General features: G+C 49.4%; 2 protein-coding genes across 9 annotated transcripts in view; one reads left to right on the top strand and one right to left on the bottom strand.

The window, feature by feature from the left end:
• The window catches only part of LARGE1 (LARGE xylosyl- and glucuronyltransferase 1), a 513801-nt gene that overhangs the window by 410284 nt on the left and 80819 nt on the right, over positions 1 to 22698 (bottom strand). The window contains exon 1 of one of the 8 annotated variants that reach the window (XM_054506845.2): positions 3136 to 3650. The exons of the other annotated variants lie outside the window; for them this stretch is intronic. Within the exon in view, the coding sequence (XP_054362820.1) occupies positions 3136 to 3353 (218 nt within the window). The 5' untranslated portion in view covers positions 3354 to 3650. Of the gene's footprint in view, positions 1 to 3135; positions 3651 to 22698 lie in introns of those variants that run through there. 8 annotated transcript variants of the gene reach the window in all.
• On the top strand, positions 11716 to 12108 carry LOC123845009 (large ribosomal subunit protein eL32-like). Its single transcript, XM_045875996.2, has one exon. The coding sequence runs from the start codon at positions 11716 to 11718 to the stop codon at positions 12106 to 12108; it is 393 nt and encodes a 130-aa protein (XP_045731952.2).

The raw sequence follows: 22698 nt of genomic DNA, 5'->3' as shown, positions 1-22698 counted from the left end.
CTAATCAGGATCCGTGGAGTGTTTACAGGCTGCAAGGCCCACGGCTCAGCTCTGAGATCACAAGCATATGTAAGACTCAGAAGCGCCCCGTCCTGAGGATGCACGGAGTCGGATGTGGGAAACGGATGGGCTCCACGGAGTGTAGTGTGTGCTGGACTTGGACCTCGAGGACGATGCAGCCGAAGGATCCAGGGTCTCACACATCATTCAGGAGACCATCCTTTCTGTATTTTCCCGTGAAAGTGAACTATTTGTACAGCTCAAAAGGACGAGATGGAGAGAGGTTCGGTGGGGACTGCACAGCTGTTTCCCGCTCAGCCTCGGGACCTGGGTGCATACTTTTCACTCTGCCTGCCACACTCTTCTCCAAGCCCCAGACCCACCTTCATCCGACCCTCCTCCCTCTGATATTGGATCTCAGCAAATCCTTCCCTAACCCCATCCACCCACCTAATGTACTAAAAAGCGCAGGTTCTATGTCATATGCTTTCCTAATACCCTGTCCCATGTGCCATACAGCGGCTCATACTAGCATATGAGCTCTGAGAACACATCTGTTTTGATCAGCAGTGATAACCAAGAGCCTAACAGACAGGAGGTTATCCATAGATCTGTACTGACTAGATGGATGGATGGATAGATGGATGGAGAGATAATCAGACAAATCCCAATAAGGCATGGACCTCATTCTCTGTATCTCTAAACCAACACCAGCCAATACAATGCTAGCCCCGTGGGTAATTTTAAATTTTCCAGTAAGTAATTTTAGTAATATGTTGATTTAATCCCATATATCCAAAAATATGTGGTCAATATAAAAATGATGAATGCGAGAACTGACATGCTGTTTTCATAGTAAATATTCAGAATTGGGTGCATATTTTACACTCACAGTACATCTCAATTGCGATGCTATATTTTCAATAATTAAAGTGAAATGGAGTCCTTCCAAAACAATTACCCTTGTGTGGCTAAAGGAAAAATACCTCCAAAACAATAAGCTTGTATTTGAAGAGAAAATATTTTACACCACTCGCTCTACAATTTAAATCATCAAGGTTAAATAAAATCAGAAGTGCAGTTCCTCAGTCGCACCGGACACATTCCGAGAGCTCCAGATGCACACGAGGGTGTGGCTGCCACAAGGGAGAACCCGGGTACCAACTACGGTGGCGCACACACCTGAACAGGCGTGGCGGCTTTCACTCCGTGGCTCCCACAGGGAGAGCTAACATTCACTGTGACAAAATTAGAGAGGCTTTCAATCCATTATCTCACGTGATCCTTTAACAGTCCTATAGGACTGGCATTGCTATTTTCATGTTACAGATGAAGAAACTCAGTTAAGGGGTTAAGCCGTTGACCATCATCACATGGTTAATACAAGGTGGTCAGGATTTGAACCGTGCACTGCTAAGTCCCAAGCCTGGGTCCTTCCCCACAAACCTCGCCGAGCCTCAGACGGGGCCAGTAATCTCTCTGTACTGACTCCCTAGAACCAAACCATACAAGGCACAGGCATGTACCATTCTACCGTGGTGTGGGGGGCCCCAGGCTGTTCAGATACCAGTTCTCCAGCTCGGAGCCCATCAAGACCGAACTTCTCTGCCCACGCACGGCCACGTGACTTACTCTGGCCAATGAAATAAGCCCACGGGTAACTGAGGGGCCCCCTCTCTCTGCCATGATGACCAGCAATGGTCCTGATAAGAGGTTACAACATCATCCTGGATCCCTGAGTGAAGACAGCATGGGCTAGAGCCACAGGCAACCTCTGATAAACACACATTATGGAGGGAACACTCATTCATGGGAGTCCCTGAGATCTGCTACCCAGATAACCTAGCCCCCTGACGGATGTGCACACGGTTAACTTGCAGTGGAAGATGGGTAACTCTGGTGTTCAGGGAAAAGTGGGTAACTCAGAATTCTTCCTTATACTCACTGCCAGAATCCTGCAGGCTGCTCTTCTTCAAAGCCAATGAAAGGGCTATTACACCACCAGCTGTGGTGGGGTCTGGTTTCATCCCTACTGGTATTACTGTATTTCTTACAAGTAGCTCATTAAGGCAATTATCAGTCATTAGCACAGTGGCCTGAGCATCAGTACAATCACATACATTAATAAAACACAATTTAGCAGAGCGAGTAAAGACATGCACATACTGGGCTCCCTTGTGGGGCACTCATGGCTTGAGCTGAAGAGAATTCCCACTAAGCTAAAGCAAAGCGCTGCAGAGAAGTCTGCCAAATCCAGCACCTTCTTAGTGCTCCTCTGCATGCGATTCAATTCAACCAAACCAAACCAAACCAAACCAACACAAAACCCAAAAAAACCTGAGTCTTGAAGGATGAGTAAGAGTCTGACAGGCAGAAAAAGTTAGTAGGATTTCCAAGGGAAATCCACAAATCTCAGGAACATGGGGAATATGTTAGATTCAGAGAGTGCGGTCAAGTGAAGGTCCGGTACCTAGATGTAGGGTCCGAGGCCAGGAAAACTGCAGCCCAAGTGGGAACAGCTTTATATAACATGGTCAGTTGTTGGACTTTTTCAAGAAGCAATGAGGAGGAATCAAAGAGGCTTAGCCACGGACTGCCAAGAGCTTGCTCTGAGTTTTAGAACAGCCCTTCTCAGCATGGGAACAATGGGTTAGGAGACACAGGAAGGAGGGGAGTGGGCCAGCAGCTAGTACCATCGTCCAGGCCCCGGGACGACGGGCACCCCATCCAGACCTGTGGCAGGTGGACATAAAAACCCTGCTCAGCTAGAAGACCTAAATAAAGGAGGAACAAGGAGGGGGGAAATCAGAGAGAGAGTTCCTAAGGTGGACTCTGTAGTTCCAACCTTGGGGACACAATGGTGTCGTTAAAAGGGACATTCTCAAATTATTTTGATAGGTTTAATCTGGGCGGGCAAATACAGGAGATGATTAACACATGCAAATACAGATGTTAAAAACTCATTTCTGTTCCCACTCAAGGGCATTTAATATCTGAACAACTCCAAGAGCAGAGGCCCCAAGAGGGCTAAGACCATGAGGTCAAGTCTGCCCAAGGCGCCAACATGCTCTGACACGTACTGAGAATCATGCCTGTCCCACTCTGCCTTTCTGTGATTCCGACCAAGCAGCTCACCTGCCCATGATTTGTGCCGGATGGTTCCATTTTGGACAAGTCTCTTTCTGTGGCACGTACTGTCTTCTCCCAGTTGTTACTTCCCCCGATGTGCGCCAAGTGATGGCTCCCTCCCCTGTATCCCACGAAGCCATGTCTATCCATTCAAGTCTCAAGGGACACTGGGATTCAAACCAGAGCCTCCCAGCGTGTCTGTGGCAGCCAGGGTGAGCTGTCATTGGTGAGACCTCACTCAATCATGTGTTCACCTTCGATCCACCGGGTCGGAGGCGCAGATGGTGCAGGCTTCGCCAGGCTGTCCCGTCCATCTATCAGCTCCTCTGAGAGGTCTCCCTTGGGACTCTGGTCCATGACTGAGCTTCCCTTTGTGTGGAGTATCTCATACCATAAGCACAGTCAAGCCTCAACAGCTGTCCAGGCCAACAGCACAACATGGATCAAGAAGCTCCTTCACAGTCTGTCCGCTCATCCAACAAACACGTACACTCTGCCCTGACAACGCGCCAGGCTCTGGGCTAGACAAGGAGGCACAGAGATGAAAAGAAAACCATCTGTCCTCCGAGGAGTTCACACCCTCCTCAAGAAGACAAAGAAAGAAAAGGACAAATAAAATACAGATATATTTAATGCAACGGGCTCTGTGTGCTTTCTAAAGTTTCTTTCCCATTAGGAGGTGCCAAGTCAGTATATGAACCAATGCTAAGTGAATAGTCTGTATTTAAGTGGTTCCCTTGGTCACTTCGGGCTGCTTTAACAAAGCACCATACGCTGGGGAGTTCAGGGACAACAAAAACGGATTTCTCACGGTTCTGGAGGCTCAGAGTAAGGCTGGCATGGCTGGTTTCTGGTGAGAGCTCTATTCTCTTGCAGGGCTGCAGACTCCACACCTGGGAAGCCTTTTGGTGGTGACTCTTACAAGGGCACTAATCTCACTCTGGGGGACTCCACCCTCATGACCTTATTTAATCATAAGGGCCTCCCAGAGGCCCCACCTCCCAATACCGTGACACTGGAGGTCAGGATTTCAACATTTCAATTGGGAGTGGGGGGCTAGGGAGGAGAAATTAAGTCTAGTGTAATGCTGTTATTAAATACATCCACTGTATTCAGAAGTGCCGTTCTTAAGAAGCAACAAGCTTTCCTGGATGCGGATGCCAAGCGTGTGGAAATGTAACAGTATCACACAGACTTTCTGCTCATCTTCTGACAGTCAAGTATCAAGGACCAGAAACAAAACAGAAGTCAACATTGTCTCACACAAACATGCTGGGGGAAAGACAGGTGTGTCTAGCATTTAGGATCCCCTCTGCCCAACAGGGCAGGGGATCAATGAAACAGGATTGAGAACAGTGATCGCTTGTCTTCAGAAATGGCGACGTGTTGCCATTCCCATTGGGACACAAGCATCGGGAAACAACACTCCACTTCCGCCTAAGCTCAGCCCTCAGCTCGGATAACAAAGCACAACTTCAGGATGGTCCATCTTTTTTGCTCCTCAAAGATCTCCTGGTGAAATCATGTTCACGGTGAACACGGGAAACCCTGGCACTCCTGAACACCATCCCCATCCCCATCTTTTTTTTTTTTTTTAAGATTTTATCTTATTTGAGAGAGAGAGAAGGCGAGGCAGATGGAGAGGGAGAGAATGTCAAGCAGACTCTGCAGAGCCTGACGAGGGGCTCAATCTCACGACCCTGAGATCGTGACTGAGCCGAAACCAAGAGTCGGACACTTAACCAAATGAGACACCCAGGCTCAGTCCCCATCTTGTCCCCATCTTGACAGTTACTTCCAGGTTTCCTTAACTCTTGCATTCTGTAATGTTACCAACTTCAAACCCCTTCTAGGCACATCTTCAGAATGTAAAACAAATATCCCATTGGAACAACTCAATGAACAGTGAACAGATACACATGGAGGCAAACAATTATTTACCGAGTGTTTAAATCATGCCAGATATCCTCCACATTCTTAAAATGAGCCTAAAAGATAAGTTTTATTTTTCCCATTTTAAAGGAGAAGAAATGTTTTAAAAGCATCACTGAGGTTCAATTACTTATCACAGTGTACGATGGGAAGGAAGGTAGGTTGAGGTCAAGATTCTAAGTCAGGTCTGTCTGGCCTCCAATATTAACATCCTCTCCATGACATCCCCTCACTTGGCCATTTCAAATTCTAGACTGTTCTCCTGGAAAGGCTGGTCTGATGGACTGTCACTGTCCCCTAAGTGCCTCTGTCTCTCAAGTCATTCTTCTCAACCTGACCTCACCCACCACAATCTATCCCTAGAGCTAAGATGCTGGCTGTGTGTCAGAACAGCAAATGACACTTTTCCAATAGTCCCCAACAGGGGCAAAGACAGTATTTGGTTTCTGACATCTCAACGACAATTACAATGACTGATGGTTAGGTTTGTGTGTCAACATGTCTAGTCTATAGGCCCCAGTTATTTAATCAAACACCAAACTCCATGTTGCAGTGAAGTCACTCTGTAGACGTGGTTCACATGCGCAATAGCTGACTTCAAGGAAAGGAGATGAGTCTCCACACTGTGAGTGAGCCTCGTCCAATCAGCTGAAGACCTTAGGAGCAAAAACTGAGGTTTCCCAGAGAAGAATTTCTGCCTCAAGACCGTAGGACTGACTCCTGCCTGAGCTTCCAGCCCACTGGCCCACCCTACGGATTCCACAGCTCCCACAGTCCCATGAGCCAAGTCCCTGAAATAAAGCCTACAGTATACGGTCTATCTCTCTCTCTCTACGTCCTCCTCATTCTGTTTCTCCGGAGAACCCTGCCTGAGACAACACATGCAGAATGTGACTCCGTGTGAACTATTCCACTCGATCCTCACAACAGGTCACTGATGTAAATAAGAGTGTCTCTTCTACAGAGGAAACCACAGCTCCCCACTGCGAAATAATGTGTCCAAGGAACGCACAGACAGAAGTGACGGGGACATCACTGAGACCTCTGTATTCAAATGGCATGCAATTTTCTCCAAGACACACTGCCCCCCAAAAGCCCTAATCAGAATACCCGAGGAAAGGAGATTTCACAGCTTGCCACTGCCTATGTCCCGCGCATAGCCCAGGGAAGGTGGGCGCCCATGGCCTAGGCAAACTGGTTCCTCTCCTCTCGGTGGGGCAGCCCCAATGTGGCGGCCCGGGGCCTACCATGTTCAACTTCTCCCAGGACAGTAATGAGACCTGGAAGATGTGAAGAAGGGACTCTAGGTGAGGGGAGAGTTTCCCTCAGTCCTTATCACCTTGGCTGAGCCCTGAGCCCCCCCTAGTCCGCACCCTTATCAAGCTGTCCAGCTGTTCGTAATGAATGCCAAAATCACTGTTCTTCATTAATTCACTGGAAGCCTTCATGTAAACCTCATTGACGGGCACAGTAATTGCTCTGTGAATATTGCCCATTTTCCAATTATGTTTCTCTCCTCATGCCGGGAGAATCTGCCCTCTTGGAGAAAAAGCACTGTGTTGCCTTCATCCGCTCTACGACAAGTGGGTGAGTGACTGGCTTTTTGACCACGGCGTCTACGACCGAAAAAAGGACAACTCTTTTCATATGAGTCCCATTCTTGGGAATTCAAGAGTGCACAGAGCGCGGGCACCTGCCCGTCAACCCAGCCCGGGGACCCACGCACGCGATGCAACTTCAGGGAAGAGGCTGGCCATGAAAATGAAGTTCCAAAACAGAGCTGCAACCAGGGCGGGAGCTCCTCTGCCTTTTGCACAAGGGACGTCCCCAGAGGGGCACGCATGTTCACAGGTACACGAATGCCCCGTGAGAGCTTGGCCTCACGCTTCGGCAGAGAGCAGGAGGGTTCGCCTCGTGAGGACGACCTTGGGGAGACATGCCTCAGAAGTAGGAATCCGGCTGCTCAGCATTTGTAGACCATCATAAGCACTTCTTATGAGACCATCAACCGCTCATCACCTCCAAAAACCCGCAACCCTCCTGAGTCCAATTATCTCCACACATGCCCTCTTTTGCATTCAGTTTTCTCTTTAAATGAGCACACAAAGCGTGGCCTGGTGTTTGGATGCCTGCACTGTTTTTTGCAAACAGAATGAGTCTAGGTGATGGAAACTCCAGCCCGACAGCGAGCGCCCCCTGTGGCCTGTGCAGGAAATGAGTGAAAATCACAGGCCAACAGGAAACCGTGAGGGGGCAGCGGCCGGGGTAGCACACAGGCTTTCACCCTCAAGAGGCAGTTTGGCTTGATGGACAGATAGATACAGACAGCAGATGGACATTGATATCAATAGATGGATGGCTGATATAGACAATCGACTGATCGATCGATAGGTAGGTAGATAGACAGATTAGATAGATAGATTAGATGGATAGTGTTGAGGCCAAGATTCTAAGTCAGGTCTGTCTGACCCCCAAAATCAACATCCTCTCCATGACATAGTTTACTCTCACTCCGCCATCTCGAATTCCAGAATGCTCTCCTGGAAGGGCTGGTCAGAGGGACTGTCACTCTCCCCTGGGGGCCTCTGTCCCTCAAGTCATTCTCCTCACTCAGTCTGTCCCTAGAGCTAAGACACCGGGTGAAGGTCATTATGTGTACGTAAATACACATACAGACCCCCACACACATCTGTATATGTACACATGAAGACGCAGACCCACACTGAGTGTCAAAGACATACCGCTGAGGCTCAGTAGTTTCCACGTAGTCTGTCCTTCAGCGGGCACACACCAGGGCCTTCCCCACCAGACAATTGCCTAGGACCTTGTGTCCCACCCACCTCAGCCCTTTGCAGATACACCCCCCTACAGGCCTCTGCAGGTATGGATGCCTGTGTGTGCAAAATGTCAAGTACTTATGCATCAGATCCTGTCCTAAGTCCCGTGCATATATTAATTCATTGAATGCCCCAAACCACCCTGTGAGGTACAAGTCTTACCATCTCCATTTTACAGCGAGGGAGAAATATCAAATACCTTGCCTAGGGTCACCCAGCCAGAAAGTGGCAGGGGGGCTCCAGAGTCCAAGCTCTTGACCCCTGCACGGGACCAGCCTCTCAAGCTCCGCAGATGTCCCTCCTTGCGGAAGGCTCCCTGGCTGCCTCCTCCCTCTCCTCCCATGGGGCTCCGTGTTTGGCCTTTTCCCACTGCTCGCTGCACTTGGTCATGCACTTGCCCCTCTCGTCTCTCTAGACCAGGAGACCCTCAGGGCAGCCCCTACCGCGTTAATGGCTGAATACCCAGCATGGTGCCCTCTGTTCCCGTGGCTGCCGAACCCAATTCACAGTGCAAAAGAGCTTCTGAGTTGTTGCAGCATCACCGAATCCACATGTGGAGAGATCACAGAAGGGAAACGGAGCAAAAATATAGAGGACAGAGCTGGCGCTGCTGGAGCCGGCCTCTGCTTCCTCCCCGAGCTGGGGGGCAGGAAGAAGACCGCTGGCTAAACAGCCACGTAATAGATGTGCCCTCACATCACAGACAGGCTCTACTGTGAATTAACATTCAGCAGCACACCTTCTGTTGGCAAAATGCTTTATTGTCACTTTTACTGGTTATGCCTTACAACTTCCTGCTAGGTCAGTACTGTCGAGGGGGTGGGCGGTAAGGTAGGACAAAATCATCATCCACGTTTGACAGATGGGGAGGCTGAGGAAAGGGGGGAAGGAGATGGGGGGGACAGGGACAGCGTGGTGCGGCGTGCGGAAAAGGGGCCTTTACAGGCAGAGGACTCAGGATGAGACCCCAGCTCCACAGCTCACTTGACCTTGGACAGTGTGTGCCTTAGTGTCTCCCCTATAAAAACAGGATAGGACTATACTTACTCACACTAGCACAAATATTAAAATCTCCCTGTGGCACAATGGCCAGTTTACAAGAGCAAAATAAACGGCATTTCCCTTCCTATTGAAGGTGGAGCACAAAGGAGTGAGGGGCTCAGGATTCCAACCAGGGGGCTCCCAGGGCTCAGCCAATATAGCAGGTGAGGTCAGAGTGCTGGTTTACAAGGTTTATTCGTGTGTATGAATGCCCTTATGCAGCCAGGGCATTTTAATGCAAAAAGTGGGAGAAGACCTTTTAGTAAAAAGTTTTGCCTTGGAAGGTTGGAGGAGGCAGCTGGGAGAGAAGGGGGTTCAAAGAGCTGGTGTGTATGGATGCACTCAACCTTTCACAAATATTTACTGAGCACCTACTATGTGCCAGGGACTAGTAAAGGAAGGGGTCTAACATTTCTTAACGTGTGTCTCGATGTGTATGCACTCTTCCCCCTCCATCTTCCTGAGTTTCGAGACGCCCGTCACCGTGGTCCCTTCAGTTCCTGCTGTCGTGGCTAAGCCTCGACCCTCATGTTAGATGTTGGTCCCCCAGTCCCGGGGCAGCTCCTCTGCCTCCTTAGGACTCAGCACGATGCCACCCCTGCCAATACCTTCCCATCCAGCATGACCCCACAAACTGCTGCCTCTGGCTTATCCAGGACACATAAGGAAGATGTGAACCTGCCCTGTTGGCTTGTTGACAGTCTGTCACTCCAAAGACAATGTTTGCTCCATGGGGACAGGGACCCTGTGCACTCGTTCATGGTTGTCTCTCCAGAGCCTGATAAACTGGAGGTGTTCAATGAATACTTTCTGAATGAATAAGGAGAGAGAAGGGGAAGGGGGGGAGGAGAAGAGGAAGAGGGAGAGGGAGAGGAGGAGGGGAGAGGGGGAGCTCAGGGCAGCTGCACAAGATTGCAAGGGATGGAGAGCGGGCAGGAAGGAGGCAGCCTACCTACTGCCGTGGCCCTGGGCGCAGAGCCTTGTAAGGCAGAGGTTCTCATAAATATCTGTTGACATTCTGTACAAGCTTGCCTTTTCCCTCTGCACGGATTAATCTCACTCCTTCGCTTCTTGAGGACAGCAGCTCTGCGTCCTACCCTTCTGGGCCCCACAGACCTGAACAGATGGCACACAGCAAATACTTATTGAATAATGAAAACAAAGAAGCCTTGCCCATGCTCTTTGGTTTATTTTTAAACAGATGAGACACCCAGGACCAGCAAGCCCAGTGACTTGACAACGGCTCACAGAACTCAGCGGATGAGAACCCAGGCGGTCCCACCTCCCGGGGCTTTGGGTGCTGTGATCGATCACCGACTCCCTCAGATGCCGAAAGGACCCTCAGGCCCTTGCCCACTCCCCAGGAGTGTGTCCTCGCTACAAGCAGGCTCCGGTTCAGGTGGTGGGTTATACCTTACGCCCGTTTCTCATCGCCATCCTAGGAACCAGTGTTGCAAATCTGGGGGCACATGGTACGTGTTCAATAAACATGGGCCGATAGACTGATTTATCCCTGCGCTCAAAAGCAACTTCAAAAACCACCCATGAGAAGAGAACTGCACTTTCCCTTTCACCGGCAGCCTGATCCAGATGCCAAACAACCTCCAAGTTCACATGGGCTCCCATAACCTCTATAATCCAAAAGTGTGGATCACGACAGCCGGTTTTGGTTCGCCCCATCACCGCATCTCATTTTCTCTCTCCCCCGCAGGGCACATGAGCTCCAAGCTCTCTACCATCCTACAGTGTGCACATGGCAGGGCTAAATAAGTAAGTTATTCCACACAAAGAAATGCTCTGGGTGACTTGTCTGAAGTTTGGACTTTCTGGCCATAAACTCTGCATTCCTCTGCCATTTCTGACAAATCTTGGGTTCTCCTTCCCTTTCCAGTTATACTGCCATCCAGAGCAGCTCCAACAGGCCCGTGGCTACTCATCCACACACGGGGTTTCCTAGTCCTTAGCTTCAGGTGCCAACATCCCTCACCACCGTGCCTCCTTAGCACCAGCTCATAGCCTGGGACACCATCCAGGAGATGCCTCAACTACCTTGACTGCAAATATCCCTCCTTTATTAATTACCTAATCCCACTAAATCCACTTCACTTCACCCACATATCCCCCTGACGTCCCTCTTGCCTTCCATAAATAATCCTTCAAGAAATGTATCCATTTCTCCAAAACTCAGCTCCTTCACCTATAAGTTGGGCCCTTTGTGGAGAGAGCTAGCTGTTTGCCAAGCTCTGCACATGGGGTGAGACCATTTGCAGGCTCCTTGCAGTGAGGTCTGATGCTGGGACTCAGTTTTAACCAGTGGGACGTGAGCGGCAAGGATGCTCATGCCCTTGCCCCGTGCTGGCTGGACATCAGTGTCCAGAGCTTCAAGACCATACAAGGGCCTGAGTCACTGCGTGGAGCAGACACACCACCCCCCTCTCCTCTACTCTCCCCAACCGACTCTTTTGGGGAATGAGAAATAAACCTCTTGAATCATTATACATTCTTGGATCTATTCAGCCTGCTCTAATGGGATGGTTAAAATAGTCAATAAAATTTTGCAAAATACCTAGGGTAGGATCTGGCATAGAGCCTGACCATATAACAGATATCTGATTAACTTTTATTCCTTTATCTGCTCCTATATAGCACTTGGCCCCAACTCTTGAAAATGAGAATACAGGTTACCAGATATTCTATTCCTTACTGTACTCTCTTCCTCGGCGCTACCCGGGGAGGGGGCAGCCATCTCCTACTCAGACCCCTGGTGAAGCCCAAGATGATTAAAAAGAGGACCAAGACGTTCATCAGGCACCATTCAGACCAGTATGTCCAAATTAAGCGCAACCGGCGGAAACCCAGAGGCACAGACAGCAGGGTGCACAGAAGACTCAGGCGCCAGATCCTGATGCCCAGCACTGATTACGGGAGCAACAAGGAAAAAAAGCACACTCTGCCCAGTGGCTTCCGGAAGTTCCTAGTCCACAGCGTCAAGGAGCGTGACATGCTGCTGATGAGCCACACGTCTCACGGTGCAGAGACAGATCACAGTGGCTGCTACAAACCCACCATGGAAAGAGCAGCCCAGCCAGCCAATCCCAATGCCAGGCTGCACATTGAAGAAAGCAAGACAGCTTACGTGCACATTGCATTTGGGTTAATAAAACTATAAAACTACAAAACAAATAAATTAAAAATCCCCCACTGCAGTAAGCTATATTTTGTCCATCTTCATCAGCTATTAACTACTGGTTATTAGTAATTATCCGCAGCCAGTGCCTATGTGTCAAACTTTAAGTGCCGTATGTGCATGACTTCATTTCATCCTTATTAAACCCCTATGGGGGGAGGTACAATTTCTATCCCCATATTACAGGAATCTAAGCTAATAATAGAGAACTCAGAGGGCTTGACTCCTAAGCCCACGGTATTGTCCTGTCTGAAACAGGATTATCTTTTCTGCTCAATCTGGTCCCCCTCCTGGTCCACCACCACCCGGCTAGTTAGCTGTCCAAGCCAGGAATGTGCAGATCCTCTCAGGCTCCTCCCTCTCTTTTATTCCCCATGCTTAGCACTGCGAAGACCAAGCACTTCTCTCCATCCTGAGGCTGGCATCTGCATGCAGCCCATCTTGTTCATACAGCATCTTGATGGGGCTTTCTACCTCATCTCCCAAGGTGCTCGCTCCTTCCTGTCCTTCTCCTGCCGCTGTGCAGGAGCGTAGGAATGACTGGCTAAAACCCAGTCACGCAGGGTCACAGCCGGGCAGAGCGCCCTCAGAACTTCTCGTGAACTCCATGCAAGGGAGGCACCCTTGTCTGGGCCGGCGCCCGTGGTAACAGACCCCCTGCGCTGACCTGATGCACTTCTTGTCAGTTTCACAGCGGTGAGGAGACTGCTCACTCCTTGAGGGCAGGAGCCTTTCTTAATCATCACAGTATCTAAGCCAGGCTCCCGTGTGGTCACTGGGAATGCAAGTGCTGAAGAGAAAAATCTGTCCTCCTGAGATCCTACTCTGCTTTAGAGGAATCTCTGAATGCTCTGTGTTGGCTGGCAGATATCATAGCAAGGGCAGACTAGACTTTGGGAGAGAGAGAGCACGAGCGTGAGCGGGGGGACGGGGGTGGGCAGAAGGAGAAGCACAATCCCCGCGGAGCAGGGAGCCCGATGCGGGGCTGGATCCCAGAACCCTGAGATCATGACCTGAGCCGAAGGCAGACGCTTAACTGACTGAGCCACCCAAGTGCCTCGGGCAGAATGGGCTTAAAGAGAACCCTGGCTTCACATGCAAATGTTGCCACTTACTATGGAAGCATGACAAAGTTAGCTTCATCCTAAAGTAGAAAAACTGGCAGCTACTGAAGCCTACTGTAGGGTTAAATGAGGCGCTATCAGCCTGGAACAGTGTGTGCACAAAGCAGGCAAATAATGATTTCTCTCCCCATCTCCACGCTGTAAACTCCTAGAGCATGGGGGCCAGACCTTACACTTCTCTTTCTTTTTCCACCAAGCCTTGGGGGATATAAACCATGCTTGATAAATGTTTGTCTGACTGATTAGCTAGTGCAGATCTCCGGGAAAGCGAGCCCAAGGTATTTAAGGAGCTTTCTTCCCAGCCACCTGTATAAAGGATGTCGAACAGCGTGCTGAGAAAGAGAACAGAGCAGAGATACCAAGTAAGACTATTCCAAAATGATGTCCTGGGTCCTCTCTGACCCCAACTAATGACCTTTTGCTTGCTGAAGGCCATATTTCTCCTAATAGAAAAAGTGTGTGTGCATGTGTCCATACATACTTACAGCAAAGTAGCTCAATTTTCAATACATTACTGGAAATTCTCAACAATCATAAGCAGATAAACAAGGGGAAAAAAAAGGAACAAGGGAGACAGAGTCTGCCCAAAAGATCAAGCACTTACAAACTAGCCATGAAGAAACGGAAAACTATAAACAGCAATGCCTCAATTTACCCAAGTTCCATTTAAGTGATTTCTTTTTTTAAGATTTTCTTGATTTTGAGAGAGAGAAAGCAGGGGGAGAGGGGAAGAGGGAATGGGAGAGAATCTCAAGCAGACTCTGCACTGAGCATGTAGCCCGACATGGGGCTCAACCTCACGACCCTGAGATCATGATCTGGGCGGAAACCAAAAGTCAGACGCTTGACCAACTGAAACACCCAGGGGCCCCTAAGTGACTTTTTTAGGTAATAAAAGGCTTACTGTTTTTGTTACATTTAGTTTTAACTAAGTGAAAAGATACTTCCCTCATCTTATAACCCATATAATAAATATATTAATGATCCCAGTAATTTACGTATCCCCAAGCCTGGCTCGGTGCCTGGCCAAGGCCCTGTGTGGCACTAAGTTGTACTATCCTGCAACAGCATTGTGTGTCCTCAGGAGTTACAAAGGTGTCCAGGTCATCAGCTCTACACAATGGAGCTATCTGACCTTATCGCTATAGATAATGACTTCCCTGTACTTTTCCTAGACGTCAGGCTGTCACTCCTTTTCATGTTTCTGGCCACCTTCTCAAGCTCCTCTTTCAATGCACTGTTTCGTTATATCCTCTAGCTTAGGAATTCAAATGCGAAGTTGGTCAGAATAATCTAAGGCTGTCAGGTCCCAGTCCCAGGTAGACCCGATCTTCCCCAGCTCCTGGAAGTGAACAGCGACGGTGTGTCTGCCTTTGACCAACCGACTATAAGCAAAAGCCTGGTAAGAGCCAGAACATGATTCCCCTGTTTCCAACTTCTCCAGCCACTGTGCTCTAGGACATTCCAGGGAGTGGGACCTGCCCGGGTCCCAGAGTGTGAGTAACATGGAGCAGAAACCCTCCACATACACACATACCAACTGCAGATGAATGTGTTACATGAGTAAGAAATAAACCCTAATTGGGCGCCTGGGTGGCTCCGTCGTTAAGCGTCTGCCTTCGGCTCAGGTCATGATCCCAGGGTCCTGGGATCGAGCCCCGCATCGGGCTCCCTGCTTGGCAGGAAGCCTGCTTCTCCCTCTCCCACTCCCCCTGCTTGTGTTCCCTCTCTCGCTGTGTCTCTCTCTCTGAGAAAGAAAGAAAAGAAAAGAAAAGAAAGAAAAGAAAAGAAAAGAAAAGAAAGAAAGAAAGAAAGAAAGAAAGAAAGAAAGAAAGAAAGAAAGAAAGAAAGAAAGAAAGAAAGAAAGAAAGAAATCCTTATTAGTTAAACCACAGAGACTTAGGGATTGTTCATATAAATAGCATAACCTAATCCATCCTGATGAATATAAATGATATATTAAAAAAGAAAACAAGATCATGAGTCATCTGTCAAGAGGCCTTCCAATGAGAAAAATTCATGAGCTTATACTCAGACCACGACACACGCCTTGGCCGTGTGTCACACGCGTGTGCAAATAAAGCCGTAGCACCAGCTTGCACCTGATAGTGCTACTTCCTTGCCTATGTATCCCGGGAGCTATAAACTGCCCAACGGCAGAAACCATGTCTTTTCTTTCTGTCTTCCCAGAACCTAACACAGTGCCTGGTACAGAGCAGAGGTCAACACATACTCCTCTAAGTTGGAAAAAATAATTAGTAGAGTTTGCCTGAGTTAACATAGAGCTTATAATGGAAAAAGAGTTAGGCTCAACCATCCTTCTAAAACACAGTTCCACTCACCCCATGAGATAGGTCTGATGGCATGTTGTTCCCTGTCCTTGCCCTCCACATCTGAGGACAGAGCCCATGACTCATGCCCATAGACAGTGTGACTGTGGACAGATGCATCTGCACCCAGCCAGCAGCTCCTTCTGTCCACTGTGCCTTCCCATTAGACAGTGAGGAATTTTCTGGCTGGGGCTGATGGTGGAGAGAGCTCTTTCTGCTGCCCTTTGGGGTCAAGATATCCTTGTTCAAACTGAGTCATCTGTACTTCACACTGGCTGTCCTGTTCAAAGGGCAGATCTTGGAACAGGACTTAACAGTCACCCCAGAGCACCCCACAGCCAAATGACAATGCATTCCTCATTTGCCCTTCAAGTACCTCAAGAGCAAACAGAAACTGCTGCCATGTATGGGGTGATCACTAGCTTCATGCCATTGTGCTAGGCACTGGGCATATTATTCTCCCATCCAATCCTTAGAACAATCTTATAAGGCAAATATTACTATCCTCATTTCCCAGATGGGAAAACGAATGAACCAAAAGGCTCATGTCACAGGCTCGGACAAAACACACAGGCCCCTGGATTTTGTTAACATTTTATTGACTGGTATTTCTTAATTATGTGTATTTTTCTGAGCGCGTAATTCATCTGTTCCCCTACTTGTTCCTTTCACCTAGAACTATTTACTGAGGGCTGGAGGCACTACCACCCCCATTTTATATATGAGGTTTAAATTTAACTAGCAAATGATGGTCCCAAAATTTAAAGGTCTGACTAATTATAAAGCCTAGATACTCTCTACTAATAATAGCACCCACCTCTTGGGTTTTAATGACAACGAAACAGACTAATACAGGAAAAGTGCTAAAAGCAGTGTCTCGCACATAGTATGGCTTCAGTAAGTATCAGCTGTTTATAAAATTAAATAAAATGACAGCTGTTGTCCACCAACACATTTTAGCACAGTTTGTGGTAGAGGGGGGTGGGGGAGGGATGGAGGCAGATGGGCAACGCGGACTAAGTCTCATGTTATTTTGTATTATTGCTCAGCCCAGAAGCAACAGTTGGGGCCTGTGTTTTCTCAGACGCAAGATGAGGAAAACGGGTTAGATCATCTCCAGGAACCAGTCTTAAAATGCTCTGATTTGTGACTCTAGTAGTTGATCAATAAACGAGCGACTTAATGACTGAGGACCCCAGACAATTCCCCAAGTCCCCTCCGCAGAGAACACTGGCCTTTACTACAGAAAGCTGGGGAGGGGTCCCAGGGGACCATGCCACTCTAAAACAAAAACCTTGGAGAGGAATGTTCGAGAGGCCGCTCTTTTCATTTCAGGATCGGGATATTTATCAAATCCCGGAATATGGGAGAGTGACAGAGACAGGGAAACAAAGCCCACCCGGCTGTTCCCACCACCCATCAATGCCGACTCCAACAGGGACCGGAAGCCACTACACTCCCCAGCTGCAATTAGTGAGAACAAAACAGCAGGTGTGGATGTGGGAGAGCATCGCAACGGGAGGCAGCGACTGGGACTGCGAACCACAAACGGCCACTCAGGAGCGGAAAGCAGGGCAGGAGGTTTAGGAAATCATCGGAGCAGAGCTGGGCGGGGGCAGTGCTGTGGCCGCTGACCCCACCAGTCCCACACCGAGAAACCATGGTGCCAAGGACAGACACATCTGCCACCCAGGACACATTTCAAACACAGATGCGATCATTTCTCTTTTTTTAAAAAAAAGGGTTTTGGTTTTTTTTTAATTGTGGTAAAATTTCCTATGTCTGCTGTAACACAAACTTGGTGGCTTACAACAACAGAAACTTGCTCTCTCAGAGCCCTGGAGGCCAGAAGCTCAAAATTAAGGGGTCCCAGCATTGTGCTCCCTCCAGGGGATCTGGAGAGTTCGTTCCTTGCCTCTCCCAGCTTCTGACTTGTGGTTTCATGACTCCAATCTCTCCCTCTGTGGTCACATTGCCTCCCCCACCCCTTATAAGCATGCATGTGATTGCATTTAGGGCACACCCCGATGACCCAGGATTATCTCCCTATCTTGACAGCGTTGCTTTATCACACCTGCAAAGGGTCTTTGCCAATTTTCAAAATAAAGTAACATTTACAGGTTCCAGGGATTAAGACGTCATATCTCGGGAAGACATTTTTCAGCCTACTTCAGTTCTCTTCTTGCCTAATTTTAAGAAAAGCAAGAAATATTTTACCTTAAGAGTCACAAACCTAGGATATAGCCAAACTGGAGTAGTCCTGGAAATCAGCACCTTCCAGCCTCCTCCAAATGAAAAAAGGCCAGGGCTGAAAGTTATTGGCCTGGAATGACCCAGAAGACACAGCCAAGCAAACAAAAGCTACTTCAATCCATGGCTTCTCCCAGGGCATTTAAAAAACTTCACTGAAAAGAATAATCTATTACCCACCTCTTCCTCCCCTCAGAAAATCCACTGTGCATAAATTTTTGGCGCATCTGCTACACAAAAGGAGCCACATCTCTACGAAAGGATATAATTTACCAAAAAAAAGCAACTTCTGAGTTAACCCAGCAGACCAGAAATATAGAGTTCAAGAGTTCTGGTGTGGGTTCACGCCTGGACAGTGGGACCTCAGACCTGTCACACAGTGGCTGATGCAGGAGCCACGGGATATGGGTGACAATAGGGGTCTGATCAGGGCTGCCCTTGAGGAAGAGAAAGCGGGCATCATGGTGCATGGCTGACGGAAGCAGAGACAAGTGAGTCAGGGAGACAAGGGAGGGAGCTTATTCAGTTACCTACTTCCGTGGTTCTCCACCTTCTGGAAGCATCAGAATCATCTGGACAGACAGGGTTAAAACATGGATTTCTCGGTCCCACCCCCCAGAGGCTCAAATTCTGTAGATCTGGGGTGGGGCCCAAGGATGTGTATTTCTCACAAGTCCCCAGGTGCTGCCAAAGCTGCCTGTTTGGGGGCCACTGTTCTCCGGAGGACCCTGGGGCGGGGGGGGGGAGGGCTGGCAGAGGAGAGAAGAAGTAGAAGAAAGGAAGAAAAGGGGTGGGTGTCAGAGACAGGACTGCGAGAATTCCTAGGGTTTGGGTAGATGCGAAGAAGTAAGGTGACAGACAGGAACAAAGGTGCTACAGTCACAGAAGGTGGGAGCAGAAAGGGGGAGCCATAAGGAGGAGGGCAGGTGAAGGATTCGGTATTCAACATACTAAGCTTAAAGTTGCCAGCAGAACAGGTGGGAAAACGTATCCACACACTCGTCGCTAAGGGGGCGAGTTCATGAATGAGAAGAAGCTGCAGAACCTGGAGGTGACCTGCGTTTGATGGGCAGGAGGAGGGGTGTTGGCAGAGGCACCCGGATGGGAGTCCTCTTCCAGAAAGGGCCCGGGGTTGGGGGGCGGAGGGGCTTCTGCAGCAGGAGGTGGTCGATGGGATGAATGCGCAGCCCAGTTCAGGAAGGGTGAGGATGGAAGGGGGGTGTGGAGACCTAACCGCCAGCTCACTGATTGCTCAGAGGACAGCTTGGGGTCAGAAGCCAGATCCTGATGGCCCAGCTGAGAATACGAAAGCCCTTGCCTGCGGGCTCTTCTTTGAGGCCTGGTGATGAAGGAGGATGCAGAAGGAAGCCGGGTTGAGAATGAAAGGGTTTTCTAGCTTCTCAGTGAGGGACACCTCTCTATAGAGAGGTAAAAGAGCCACTAAAGAGAGCAGTGGAAGAAGTAAGCAAGAGAAGTGTCACGGGATAGCCTGAGGAGCCAGCCATCAGCTGAAACAAATTAATGACAACTCTGGGGGTGACTTCAATGCCAGCACCCCATACCCCAGGAGCTGCCCCAAAAGTGGCACAATTGCTTCTACATTCCCAGTCCCTAAAGTAGCACCTGCCACGGATGGCATCCTTAGTAAAGGCTCACTGAAGGAATCAACGAATGAATGAGAAAAGGTAAGCATGCTAGAATGACAGGAAGAATTTCTTTATCCAGGATGACTATCAAAATTATGTAAGAGCAATACGGAAAGACAAAAGGGAGAAGAACACAGACCACGGGTGGGTTACAAATATCCCCTATCTTCAGACTTCTGCTTCTTAAACTGCGCTCTAGCATTTCTACTTGAAAACCACCTTTTTAAATTTAATGCGGATAGAAGAGAAAACACACCTGCCACTCCACCCCCTTATGCCAACGCTTTTCTTCCTCCCCCCAAGGAAAGAGAAACTGCTAACCTGATTAACAGGGCTGCAAATACTCATTTGGCCATACTTAAAGGTACGAGGATTAAAGGGGCGGGGGGAGGAGGAAAGAAAAATTGGTGCGTACCTCCCGACACCCACTCCTCAGCCACCAGACTCTCTGTTCTAATCACACTCCTTGCTCACGGCCCTTGTACTTGCTGTTCCCTCTTTCTGAAATGCTCTTCCCTGCTTATCTAGGAGGCTTGCTTCCTCACCTCACTCAGGACTATGATTACTTGCTTCCTCACCTCACTCAGGACCATGATTACTTGCTACTTGCTCGAAAACCTCTTTTTCAAGATAACATCCCACCCCACGTCCTGGCCCAGTCACTCTAACCCTTGGTGCTCTATCTTGCTTCTCTATCTGGCTTTATCTTCCCTTCTCAATACCTCCCGCACTTGACATATCCCATGCGTGTGTGTTTACTAGAAGATCCACTGGACCAGGGGCTTGGCTTTGCTCATTCCTGTGTCCCCAAAGCCTACTGTAACTCCTGGCACACAGTAGGTGCTCAATAAATATATTTAAAAAATTTTTTATCTGCGTATAGTTGACATCACTAACTATTTATGAATCCACCACCTTACCTCTCTGGAATGCTCTCAGCCTTAATACTCCTTTTACGGGTCTACTTGAGCAGTGGAAATCTGAAGGAGTGCTGAGAAACAGCTCCTCCCTGCACCTGCACTGCAATCAGATGAAAACTGATGACTGGCAGAAAAATCCAGCCACCATCTGGCTGTTCAAGGACCCCTCCCGGGTGCTGACGGCATTGTCATTCAAGATAATGAAGATTAAAACCAACAGCATCCTGCGGGGACAGGTTCCCAGGAGGCAGCCTGGCCGGACTTAACTCCTTCCAAGCCTCAGAGCTTGCACACATCCTGAGAAGAAACCACCCTTCCCGGAGGATGAAGGCAGGAGGCCCGCAAGGTCCCTGCTTGAGATGCCAGGTGACCTGTCCCAGGAAGGGACGAGATGGACAAAGTCCAAGCAAAAGTGCCTGGGCGAGATCATGGCAGCGGGGAGATGAGGAACGGTGCCCCAATGACAGATGTAACATAACCATCTGCCCATCAGTCAATCAGGCCCTCCGGGCTGGACGCCAACCATGCTTTCAGCTCATTTATTAAAGCGATGGTGTGCGCTCCCACCCTCCAGGCCTGAGACCCACGGCCACTCTGTCTTCAACGGACACTCCATCTCTGAAGTTTACAGAAAGAGGTTGTGCTGCCTAATCAATTTCCATGAGCAAGTGCTGACCACACTTGATTAGAACATAAAACTTCAGGGAGCTCTAGAGAGCAGAGCGAAGCAACACCTCGCAGATGCCAAGCCAGAGGGCGCCGGTGGCCGTCCGTACACCTCCTCCCCAGCACACAAGGGAAGAAGCTACCGGGGGCACCAGACGGCCCGTGGGAACTCCATCTCTGCCGCGCACCAGCTGTGTGATCCTGGCCAACTTACTTCACATCCCCACGCCTCAGCCTCCTCGAAGGCAAAATGCAGACTGCAACAAGGTGACTGACCGCCAGGGGTGTTACGACAAGTCAGTGAGTTCATTTACCTCAAGCGTGTAGATCAAGTACTAGGGTACGCACGTATTGCCAAGGTCGGAGATGATGGTATGATGAAGGTGAGGATGAAGAGTGATGGCAGTGGTGCTGGTGGTAATGGTGGTAGTAATGGTGGTGGCGATGGAGGAGTTCATGGTAATGGTGGCGACGGTAATGGTGGTGATGATGGTGGTGGCGGTGGTAATGGGGTTGGTGCTGGTGATGATGGTGGTGGTAATGGTAATGGGGTTGGTGCTGGTGATGGTAATGGTAATGGGGTTGGTGCTGGTGATGGTGGTGGTGGTAATGGGGTTGGTGCTGGTGATGGTGGTGGTAATGGTAATGGGGTTGGTGCTGGTGATGGTGGTGGTGGTAATGGTAATGGGGTTGGTGCTGGTGATGGTGGTGGTGGTAATGGTTACGGTGGTGCTGGTGATGGTGGTAATGGTAATGGGGTTGGTGCTGGTGCTGGTGGTGGTGGTAATGGTTACAGTGGTGCTGGTGATGGTGGTGGTAATGGTAATGGGGTTGGTGCTGGTGGTGGTGGTGGTAATGGTAATGGGGTTGGTGCTGGTGATGGTGGTGGTGGTAATGGTTACGGTGGTGCTGGTGATGGTGTGGTGGTAATGGGGTTGGTGCTGGTGCTGGTGGTGGTAATGGTAATGGGGTTGGTGCTGGTGCTGGTGGTGGTGGTAATGGTTACGGTGGTGCTGGTGATGGTGGTGGTGGTAACAATGGTATTAGTGGTAGATGGTGCTGGAGGTAATGGTAAGGGGGTGGTGGTGGTGATGATGACGATGGTAATGGGGATGGTACTGGTGCTGGGGGCAATACTACTCCCAACGTGTTAGCGGAGACTCTGGGGCTACACAAAGGAGCGACAAGAAAGTCACTGAAAAAAGAGCTCCATGCGATGAAGTCCTTTACATCCCGCATGGGGTGCGCATGAGCACTGCCCCTCTGCTCCCCCTTTCCTATTCCTCCAGGGGCATACCTGCAGACAGGAGACAGGAGGTCTGGAGAGGTGAAAAGCTGCCGATGGGGGTGGGGGGGTGGGGGGGGAGCTCAGCTGCAGCTGTGTGAGGACCTAATGCCAACCCCAGGCCTAGGGGGGGCCCCTGGGCCCAGGAGCACTCTCAGGGCTGACAATGACTCTGTAGAACCAGCTGTTGGAAAAGTACTTTCTAGTTTTTAAAAAAGATCACTGAATGAGAACTCACATGGGACGCCTGCCTCTCTCCTTAGTGGCTTCACATCCAGCCCTCCAGTCCTCAAATTCAAGTCCCTGGACCCCTTTCACGGAGGCACAGGCACAGCCCTGGGGAAAAGTGGG

This window comes from Mirounga angustirostris, unplaced genomic scaffold (genome assembly GCF_029215605.1).
Source record: "Mirounga angustirostris isolate CCGP_5_RB_7025 unplaced genomic scaffold, mMirAng1.0.hap1 SCAF_5, whole genome shotgun sequence".
Classification (NCBI taxonomy): Eukaryota; Metazoa; Chordata; class Mammalia; order Carnivora; family Phocidae; genus Mirounga; species Mirounga angustirostris.
Note: the sequence above shows the minus strand (reverse complement) of the source record. Positions and strands in the feature narration are given on the sequence as shown.

Bases quoted from the DNA above. Each gene is read 5' to 3' on its own strand.
- LOC123845009 (XM_045875996.2), top strand. From the start codon at position 11,716: ATGATTAAAAAGAGGACCAAGACGTTCATCAGGCACCATTCAGACCAG.